At 53.1% G+C, this 11042-nt stretch overlaps 1 protein-coding gene across 18 annotated transcripts in view; it reads right to left on the bottom strand.

Annotated features, from left to right (window-relative positions):
* Mier2 (MIER family member 2) overlaps positions 1 to 11042 on the bottom strand; it is an 18473-nt gene that overhangs the window by 3931 nt on the left and 3500 nt on the right. For 10 of the 18 annotated variants that reach the window (XM_031349400.1, XM_031349393.1, XM_031349394.1 and 7 more), the window contains 10 exons: positions 9492 to 9582; positions 8697 to 8839; positions 8518 to 8583; positions 8274 to 8399; positions 7796 to 7919; positions 7361 to 7449; positions 6913 to 6982; positions 3760 to 3911; positions 3351 to 3432; positions 3183 to 3277 (listed from right to left, as the gene is read on the bottom strand). In XM_031349400.1, coding sequence (XP_031205260.1) covers positions 3183 to 3277; positions 3351 to 3432; positions 3760 to 3911; positions 6913 to 6982; positions 7361 to 7449; positions 7796 to 7919; positions 8274 to 8399; positions 8518 to 8583; positions 8697 to 8839; positions 9492 to 9582 — 1038 coding nt within the window. Of the gene's footprint in view, positions 1 to 3182; positions 3278 to 3350; positions 3433 to 3759; positions 3912 to 6912; positions 6983 to 7360; positions 7450 to 7795; positions 7920 to 8273; positions 8400 to 8487; positions 8584 to 8696; positions 8840 to 9491; positions 9583 to 11042 lie in introns of those variants that run through there. The other 8 variants (XM_031349403.1, XM_031349401.1, XM_031349404.1 and 5 more) reach the window with 6 other exon arrangements.

Genomic DNA, 11042 nt, shown 5'->3' with positions numbered 1-11042 from the left:
TAAAACACACACTCAGCTGCTGAGGAGAATCTGAAGTAGCCTATACCTACACCTGAGATTAAACAAAAATGTGTTCTTGTATCTCTGGTTTTTAAGAAACCAAAATTCCAGAATTTTCACAAAAAACTGTCAACAAAAACAAAAACAGGCTCCGCTGCTCTATGGGAAAAAAATATTTAAAATGGGACTGCCCGCTCATTGTGCACTGTACACTGTGCCCTGTTAGATCAACAGTGAGAGAGACTAGAGCAAAGAAAATGTGAGGTTCAGTGGGGAAACAGAATTCAAGCAAGATCCCAGCTGCAGATCTGGCTCCAAATGCAGCTTCAAGCACTGAATCCCTAAGCTCTGCACGGGGCTAGCAGAGAAGGCACAGAGCCCAGCAAGGAAGGTCCCAATTGTGAAAACACCAATCCATTTAAAGAGAGCACTGAACTGAGGTCCCTGAAGGGGTCCCTTCCTCAAAGCAGTGCCCCAGGAAAGTGACTCCCCAGGTCCAGCCAAAGTATTGAGGCCACTGCAGCACTGACCACCACATGCTAGGCTGGCAAAAAATACTCGGTGGCACCAGACTCTTGGCGCTGGCTTTGCAGACACAAAACACAAGTGCAAGGAGCCAAGGAGGCTTGTACCAACATTCTGGAAAGCCACCGGGATAAAGCAGTGACCCACGTAAAGTGGTAACAGTAAAGCCCAAGGAGCCATGGAGGCTTGCACCAACATTCTGGAAAGCCACCAGGACCAGGAAGCCCTGAGATGCCACTAGGGTAAAGCAATAACCCATGTAAAGTGGTGATGGTGAAGCCCAAGTTCCCATGGAGAAACCAGGATGCTGGAGGTACAAAAACCACAGGACATCTGCCAAGAAAGCCACAGGTATGGAGTGGAGCTGGCCCTAAGAGGCTACATGTGCTGTGGGCAACACAGCTATAGTGACAGAGCTGCTTTAGGCTACTGGAAGCCAGATGAATCCACGGAGAGCAGGACACGGAGCTAGGACACGTGGACTCTGCTGTGCACAGGCTGTCTCAGCAGTGCTTTGGCCTGGCGCCTTCCTTTGCTATACAAAGAGAACAGTAATGCATACTGAACACCACTGTATAGAAAATGGAACTTACAATTTTGCTTTGGGCTGCTCTGTTTGGGTTTTGTTGGGTTTTGTTTTTTTGAGACAGGGTTTTCTGTGTTCTTGCTGTTCTAGAATTCACTCTGTAGACCAGGCTGGCCTCAAATGTCTTTAATCCCATGTGCACGGATTAAAGGTGTGCACCACCATCCCTGGTAATACTTATTTTCTGTGTATTAATATTTGCCTGCACGCAGTATGCATATGCACCACGTGTGTGCCTAGTGCGCCTGGAAGTCAGAAGAGGGTGTCAGATCTCCTGGAACTGAAGTTGCAGTCACTGTGAAGCACCACGCAGCACTAGGAATCAAATTGGGGTCCTTTGCAAGGGCAGTTACTGCTCTTAACCGCTGAGTCATCTCTCCAGTCTCTGCAGCCTGTAACTTATAATTTAAACTTTGCATCAAGTCCCAGAAGAGACTTTGGAACAGTGCAGGGACAGGTGCCATGAGTTAGAGGAAACTGGACGATTCCCATTAGGAGCCCTCCAGGAGCAGGGGAGGAGGGACCAGGCAAGTGAAAGCTAAGGTCTGCTGAGGTCATGAGAGATGCACTGTGACAGCAAATCACGTCGACTCGACTGGATTGCAGTCACCTAAGAGATACAGCTCGGATTGTCTCCAGAAATTTAAATGGTATACAGAAAACACCCTGAATATAGAGAGCACCACCCCATAGGTAGGGGTCCTAAGTGAACAATAAGGGAAAAAGCAAAAGGTAAGCAGAGAATCTACGTCTCTGCTGGGAGGCTAGGAACTGAATGTAAGCAGCTACCTTAAGCTCATCAGGGCTTCCCTCCAAACTGTGAGTCAACATGCACAACCTCCCCTAAAAGACTCTACTCCAGTATTTCAGCACATTGACACCAGGGACTGAGACAGTACACAGGTGCAGTGACAGGAAGTGACAGAACACAGGTGCAGTGACAGAGAAGTGACAGAACACAGGTACAGTGACAGAGAAGTGACAGTACACAGGTGCAGTGACAGGAAGTGACAGAACACAGGTACAGTGACAGAGAAGTGACAGAACACAGGTACAGTGACAGAGAAGTGACAAAACGCAGGTGCAGTGTCAGAGAAGTGACAGGCAGGACACAGGTGCAGTGACAGGGAAGAAGTGACAGGCAGGCCACAGGTGCAGTGTCAAAGAAGTGACTGGCAGGACACAGGTGAGTGACAGGGAAGTGACTGGCAGGACACAGATGGAAATCATCCCATGGCCATCAGCTCCTTCACTCAGGATGCCTCATGCATCTGGAATCCCAGAGCTAAGCCACACTAAAACCTGAGGCACTCTTTAACTTCAACGTCCCGCGTAGTGTCCTGCCAACATCTACACGGGCCCTCTGACAAAATGCCCTGACTCCCAGAGCCATACTTGCCCAGCCACACTTTGTAGAGACCCAGTCTCTGGACACCCACCCTTCCCAGAGGCCAGGCCGCCTCTGAAGAGCAGGGCATGGAGAGGCCAAGCTCACAGGCCTTCACTCCTCCTAAACAAGTGCACAGTCTGACTTCCGAGCCCGACCAGGCTGAACCTGGATTTGCAGATGCACTCCTGCTTTGACAGTTCATGGTTGAGTGCTGCATCTGGCCAGATGTAGGCACAATCAGATCAAGTAACATCCTGGTGACACCCCAGGTCCAGAACTCACCCCTACACTACCACTCACAGATAACACCAACACCCCAGGGTGAACAGGTCCCCAGGTTCAAGGCTAGAAGCAGGGCTGGGCCTGCCAGCTTTGACAAAGCCTGACAACCATCAAGGACGAAGAGAAGGACAGAGAGCTGAGGCCAGTATGGAATGTCAGCCCAGAGCAGGACAAATTCCCACAGGGGACTCAGGTCTATGAAGGAAAGAAAGGCTCAGGCAGCCCTTATCTCCACTGAGGACTCAAAGGTCACAGGACCAAGCAAGGGGTGGGGTGCGGTGGGGAGGAGCCAGCTCAGGCACAGGAGCCTGCCCTCTCTGCTGGTGATGACTTTAGTCAAGACCAGAGGGAGCCACGCACAGTAGGGCAGGTGTGCTGGGAAGAGGACGCCTCACCCACCTTGTTGGCCTGAATGAGATGAAAGTTCTTCCCGTGAACACGGAAGCCATGTTCAAAGTTCCTGCACTCCTCCTCGCTCCAGGCACAGAGCCCGTCTGCAAAGAGAAGGGTCGCTTAGACAGCTCAGGGGCAACAGAGACAGGAGGGGAGCCCGGAGCTGTAGCTCACCTCTGATCACCTTTACGTTGAACCTCAGCCTGCGCAGGGCCTCCTCCACATTGAAATTACATTTCACGAGCTCATACAGCGCCTGGGGTAGAGAGTGGTTGACCTTTCCCACCAGTCTACCAGGGCTAGCAGAGAGCATGCCTACACCATGGCCCCAGAACCACAGGCTGCACCCACAGCACAGCCCCAGGGCCACAGGCTGCACCCACAGCATGGCTCCCCCAGCTACTACAATGGTGTTTGTACCTTGGTCATGACAGCTGTCGGGGTAAGTGCCTGCACTGTCATACCAGGAGTGACATGGAGCACTGACACCACTGTCCCTCACAAGTGGGTTCAATGTGAGCTCCATCCCACTGGCCACACCGTCTGACCATCCCCTGTCCGCTGCCCAACATGTGGTCCCTACCTGCTCACTGTCCTTCACCACCTCGCCCTCTGGGATCTGTGGGCCAGCCATCTCCTGCCACCTCCGTTTCACTGCCCTGTACAGGAACTCCTCCACCTCCCGCTCTGGAAGCACACTGGGGCTCCACAGCAGCTGGTCTTCATTTTCATAGACTGTGGAGAGAGGCTGAGAGTCAGGAGTGGCAGTGGCCACCCACAGTGGGGGAGGCAGGGCAGGCACGTCGGCACCTCCCATTGGGTAGCACCAACTCCAGACATTTGCAGCTTGGCATCACCCATGGACACAAGCCAGCTATGGGCACTCAGGGAAAAAGTCAGGACGCAGTGTGCAGACAACAAAGTTGCAGAATGAACCCACCAGCAGGTCGCAGGTGATTCTGGAAGGGCTATACTTCCTCTTAGGGTGTCACAAACACAAAGGACACATCAGAGATGGTGCCACTGAGTGTGGCCACCTGCAGACAGAGCTCCCATCCACAGCAGACAGGGCAGGAAAAGGGGCAAAGCAACAGATCGTGTGCAGAGAGCAGGGGCACCCACCTATGATGCCAGCCAGCACTCAAGGGCACTGGCCAGAGGATCATCAGCTCAGGGCCAGTCTCAACAGAATGTTCTAGGCCAGCTTGAACTACAAAAGACCCTGTCTCAACAGAGGAAAGTGAAACAAACAAACAAACAAGACAATGGAACACGCAGACCGAAGTCTATGAATCATCAATCGAATCTGTCATTTAAAAATTCACACAAACACAGTGTGGTGAGCACATCTTTAATCGAGCATTCAGAAGGAGGAGGCAGGTGATCTCTGGGAGTTCCAAGCCAGCCTGGTCTACAGAGAGAGTTCCAGGAGAGCCAGGGCTATAAAAAGAAAACTTGTGCCAAAAATCAAAACAAGTAAAACCAAAAGGGAACCACAGGCCCACATGGCCTCACTGGAAAAACTCTCTAACATACACTTTGTGGAACACACTCACAGATTCTGCCCCACTCTGAAGAAAAGCAACTTCAACACTTCCACAGGGCAGCATAACCCTGGTGTTAATACCTGACCAAGAACAAAAGACCGACTCTAGGCCACTGCCCCATGAGCACACATGCGTGCAAGATGGCATGGAAGAGAAAGACACTCATGTCAATTCCATATCAGGCAAAGACTACACACATGGACAGTGAGCACCCTCTGCTGCCCACCAAAGACCTGGGCTCCCTAGACCCTCATTTACTTACATCCATCTGTATGTATGCTTCCACTTAGAGCCTGGCTATGTGTGTGCCTAGAGCCCATAGCTGAGCATGTAGCTGGGGTTCACTATGTTGGGTCTCCCTCAGACACAGGGTGATGTGTCTTATTCTGGGTCACCAGCTAGGCAGCATTTATAGGAGCCAAATTGAGTAAACAGGTCCCTGGGGTGTGCCTGGGAGAGTTACCCCGGCCCCCAGTACCTGCCTCCTACTTCCTGTCCGCCATGAGGCAGCCCCGGCTGCCAGATACTCCTCATGCCATATTCTTTTGCCTGGGCACATGGAGCCCAACAAATAAGAACCAACCATCTGAAACTGTAAACCAAAATAGGTTTGTTCATTTTTTTTTTAATTCGTGTGCACTCGAATACACACACACTCATTGAGTAAAGTCTGAAATGAACTTTTCTCCCAGGCTGTTTCTCCCAGGCATTTGGTCACAGCAGCAATCTGCAGGAGCTAATACACTACTGTTGATGTGACCTCCCTCCAGACCACTGCTCTACCTGTCTCCATGGAGTCTCATGGAGCCTTCGTGGACGGCATCACTCCAGCTCCACAACTCAGAGGCAAGTACAAACAGCAGCAAGGGCCATACATAAGCAGAGGGCACAGCAGCTATCAGAAGGAAGGAGCCAAGCCTCCGTCACACACACACATGAAAGCACAGCAAGCATCATTTGCAGCTTAGAGAGCACAGTTTCAAGAAGGCAGACTATAAGCAGCCTGTGGAGGACAAGCCTTCATGGCAGGACTGCTCCAGAATGCAGGCCGGCCCAAGAGCGGTGAGCCCAGCGGATGCAGCCTGATCCGGAGCACACACTGGACACCCAACAACAACAACTCATTCTCTGCTGAGGTCAGCAGCTGGACAGAGGGGCTCTTCCTCTGTGGAGGCGTCGGGAGAACAATCCTGCCAGGCTGTCCTCTGGCCCCCACATGTGAATGCATGTACAAACATGCATACACACATAAAGTGTAGACGGTGCGTGTATAAGAAATGTGAAGAAAGAAGCTAAACTGTCCCCAGCAAATGACATATAACATACATAACAACCCTCAAAGCACCGGCCAGGCGCTGCACAAATGGACAGAGGATGGAGGCCATGCTGGTGGCATCAGAAAGGCAGGCAGGCTACAAGCTGGGGACTACCAGGAACAAAAGCGATCAAGGTTGTGTCCCAAACACACAAATAACTCCTACAAACCAGAAAGTGCATGCGCTGCACAGGGTTAGGCCTACAGAGCAAGGCGCTGACAAGGCGGGCAGCAACTGCAGCGCCTGCACACTGGGGAACTCTCTAGGGACGATGTGACACCAACCAAGAGATGAACATGCAACTAAAGAAAACCTGGCAGCAACATACAAGCAGCATACACTCTGTGGGCAGTCCACAGAGGCACTGCCGCACAAGACCCACCAGGTCTGAGCTCAAGGACACAGTGGGCTACATGTACGTGATGTGTTGTGTGTCTGTCTCTATGTCCCACCCTGCGTGTCCCTGAGCCTGTACCTAAGCAGGCACACCCTGCACAGCCCACATCCGGGCACTCAGCCCCTACAAGGTCCCTGGCCCCAGCTGCTGAACACAGCAGGAAGTGATCTATGACAGTCCTGGCTCTGCTCAGGGCAAAAAGTCCTAACAGGAAGTGACCTCCCAGATGAAGGAACAATGAGGGAACACAGGAGCAGCAAGTAGCTCCTGGGGCAGGCCCACTCAGGGAAAGGTACCACTGGCAGTGCGGTAGAGACAGAGGGCAGTGGAAACCACAGTCTAGGCAAGGCTGTTACCCTAGAGCTGGGCTAAGGATGGTGAACTCCGTCCACAGACAGAAAGCAGGAGTTTTCAAAGATGCCAGCTATCCCTGGGGCCCCTGGGCAAGACCCCACTAGGTCTCCAGAAACACTTACTCTTGTCACAATGTCGGTTCAAGTGCAGGATGTTGAGGTCAGCTTGGAATTGAGGCCCCACCATGATCTCCTGCAGAGACAAAGGCCAGGCTCAGGGTCAGGAAGTGACCAGCAGATGAAAAACTAGGACCCCAGGGGTACCATGTGCTTCAAGCAGAGGTTGTCACAAAGAGCTATAGGTCTGCCTGCCAACTCTCACTTCCACACTGTGTGGATGAGAAAGAACACCCTGCTGCCTAGCCCTGCACACCAATGCAGGACACTGGGCCACATCACAGGCTTAGTCATCCCCACAGTGGCAGAATCACAGCCCAGGTCTACAAACACAGTGGGGCCTCCTGTCTCTGAGACAGACCTCAAAGTTCATGGGATCCGGCCAGCATGGGTGATGGACTAACCACGCAGCCCCACAGGCACGGGGTGATGGAGTAACCATGCAGCCCCATACCTTCTTGCACTTGTTGGCAGGAAGTGCGTCCTCTTCAGTGTCAGAGGAGGCTGAGGAGCCTGGGCCGTTATCACCAGCTAAGAACCGGGCTGCAGGCAGAGAAGCAGTGAGGGGCACCCATCAGGGTGCGGCTGGCCCTTCCTAGGGCCCTCGACAGCAGCTCATCTTGCAGCCCTCACCCCTCGCCATGACCACCCAGCTGCTACAGCTGCCCTGGAGGGCACCTGACAGTCTGAAGCCACCACCCCTGAACTGCCAGACAGAGACCCATCCTATCTCACTCAATCCAAACCCACTCTGTGGCAGCTCACAGACCAGCACCCCAACCCCACCCTGGGCCACCATGGCATGTCCCCTGCAGAGCCCCCAGTGCCCAATCCATATGTCTGTGCCTATGTGACACACAGCCATGGAGGAAGGGCCAGTGACACCTACACCCACTCTGGTTATGAAAGAGGTCCGAGGCCTCATGGGAGGTGACAGATGGGGTGAGGTCATCAGCGGAGGACTGTGTTTCTTCCTCTTCTTCCCCAGAAAGCAAGTCCTTGGCTATCTGCTCCTTTGAACAGGACAGTACACTAAGTATGGCAACTGCTTTACCAACACCCAACATCAACACAAAAGGTCAAGTCTGCCAGGGTGAAGGGGACAGAGACGGCCAGCTTAAGCCACCATCTGTGATAGGCCAAGGTGCAGACTCCGCCTGCCCTCTGGGGCTCCAGCTCCTTTCCCAGCCACAGTTCCCTGGGATGGCGCCCATCACCCAGACCAGAACAGGTGTCAGGCCAACCCAGGGCAGGGTTGTCCAAGGTTGTGCCAGTGAGGACAGAGGAGGAGACCAACCCTGGGCCTGGCCTCACACTTGCTGACCAAGTAGTTCCCCCATCCTGGGCCTGGCATCCCTCCCACTCACCTTGTCCAAGGTCATGTCCGGGAGGGCTGGAGCCGTGTCACCACCCTCGCTCTCCTGCTCAGAGATGGGGTCTGACGACTCGTACCCATACAGTGCAAGCAGCTCATCCAGGGGCATGTCACTGCTCTGCGAAGAAGTACAGGGCCCATCAGAGCATGAAACCTATGGTTCTGCCCAAGTCCTGCTACCCTCCAAGGCCAGGTCCCCTCCTCACTCCTCAGCAAGTCCCCATGGGGCAGTACACCTGCATCAGGACCATCAAGGAGGTAAGCAGGACAGAGACACAGCAGGCTCTAGAATCGCCAAAGCTCTGAGGAACAGAGAAGGCTCTAAGGCTGGGCCACAATGCAAACCATGTGCATGGGGCTGGAGCACACGGAGCCCAAGGACAGCAACTGGACGCAGTCTGGTGAGTCCCCATACCTGGTCAATGAAGTCCTTGTCCAGCTCCTCCTCCGGCTTTTCAGGACACTGTGGGGCCTCAGCACACCCTTCTTGGAGGCTGTAGTTTTGTGTCAGGAGCTCAGCAAGGTTGAACTGATGGTCAGCAGAGCCCATGGATACCACTGTGGAAGAATTCAGTAGGTAGGCAGGGTGTGGGAACTGAGTGGAAATAGGTCTGGAGAGGCACACAGGCTGGGTAGGACCAGTGAGGTCTACCTCACTGGATCTGCAAAGGTGTGTGGACTAGGTGGGGGTAGATCTGGAGGGCAGAGAGATTGGGCAGGAGCAGATGGATCTGGAAGGACGTTAAGTCTACAAGATGAAAGGCATCAGTCAGGTGAGAGTGGACAGCCATGGAGGGGTCTGGCCCCACAGCCACACCTTGGCTCCCAATATACACATGGGGCACACAGACAACACCATTCAAGACACTGAAGGAGCGCCAAGTTCCATCTATTGGTCCATGTCCATGTGATGTTTATGGCGACAGATGCCTGTAACACTTCACCTTCTTGGGCCCACAGGAGGTGACCAGAAGACTACTAGACACCTTAAAGCCACTGAGCAAGCAACCACCTTAAGGAGGGTACTCCTTGGTCATCCGTGCTTAGGTAACCATTATCCCATAGCTCCAAGGATAGGGAGTGCTCTGACCATTGTAAACACTGCCAACTGACAGGGGACACTGGGCCTTCCTAGACTCATGCCTGCTCAGTCTGGGTCCTGCTAAGAAAGAGTTCTGCCTGTGGAGATCTGGGACAGAGGGGGTGGTACCTGCCGTGGTCTGCAAGCTGGGCTCCCGAGGACACAGGTTGTGTACAAGGCAGGAGGTTACACGAGGACTCTGCCTCTCCAGAGAGGAGGCCTGCAACAGAAGAGAGGCAAACCTCATGCAGCTACTGAGGCTCACTCGGGTGAGAGCCTAGCCACTAGGTAACCTTGAGGACTCCAGGGGAAGCAGCATGGTGACTGTCCAATCCGCTCCAGGATAGAGGGACCTTGAAAGCATGAGGCTTGGTGACAGATACAGACATAGAAGGATACACTTGTAACCCTCTTTACAGAAAACGCCGGAACAAACAAAGCAGAGAGTGGAGCTGGACTCAAGGGTCTAGTGGCTGGGGTGGGGACAGCTCTAGAGATGAAAGCAGAGGCTGAGCAGATCCCACTGTAACCCCATGACCCGGGTAAGTGGCAGCACACTGAGACTGTGGGCCTGGACACGCCCCCACATATCTGTGCACTCCCCAACTCCGTGGCCACGGCTCCAGTGCCACTGCAGCAGGGCTAAACGCCATCTTGTTCCCACATGCCAGCAGTGGACAGCCCCTCTCAAAGCAGCTAAGCTGTACACAGCACATGCTCCCCAAGAATACAGCCATGCTGACAAGAGGAAATACTGCTACCAGAGGAAGGAGAGCCATGTTCCCACCCAAGCTCCCCATGCTGGACGATGGAGACCTCTGAAGTGGCCTAGCCAATACCACCTGTGAACTGTGGAAACGAACAAGCCAATTCCCAAACGGAAACTCACGGGGTCCCAGAAGAGCGATAGTCATCCTCTTTCAGAAATGACCAGAGTCATAGACATCTCAGCACAGTGGTGTGGGCCCACAGATAGGCACAGGCCAGAGACACAAACTCAGAACCTCAGAGACTAACTCCCTGATGGCCTGGACACACAAGTCAATACATGTGACCAAACAAATACATGACAGAACTCAGAGGCTGGGGTGGAAACACCAGCAAAGCACACATCTGAAAGCAGTGGTGTATAGAGACCACTCACTGAGCGAAAATCAAAGTCATCAGTCCATCTTGCAAACATCACGAGCCCTGAGCACATCTCTCCAAAGAAGATGCAGAGCTCCTATCATTACAGAACACAGGGTCCACCAGTGACATCCAAACAGGCAAGGAGCATCAGAGCCCAAATGCTAAGGGTCAAGTATGTGGCACCAAAGTCACATGACCATCCCCTCAGTCAGAAGTGGGAAGAGCACATCCACCTGCTGAAGACCAGGTGAACCAAACAAAGCAACAGCATGGTTATTACACAGCCAAGAGCGAGCGAGCGAGCAAGGTTCTCACATGCACCACCTAAACAAGGCAGGCCCTTGCAAGCACTACAAACAAAAGGCCACATAAGTGAAACCCAGAGATGGAAGTGGGTTTGTCAGGGTTGAGTGACTGTCCTGACAGCAGGACTTCCTTCAGAGGTAAAGGAATGCTCGAAACTGATTTTACACACTAAAACAGAGACAGCACAGGGTGCTCACAAAGTGGCTGCAAAAACAAACGTGAGAAAAGGGAGGGAAGGAGGGA

This window comes from Mastomys coucha, unplaced genomic scaffold (assembly GCF_008632895.1).
Source record: "Mastomys coucha isolate ucsf_1 unplaced genomic scaffold, UCSF_Mcou_1 pScaffold4, whole genome shotgun sequence".
Taxonomy (NCBI): Eukaryota; Metazoa; Chordata; class Mammalia; order Rodentia; family Muridae; genus Mastomys; species Mastomys coucha.
This window is presented reverse-complemented; position numbering and strand designations above follow the sequence as displayed.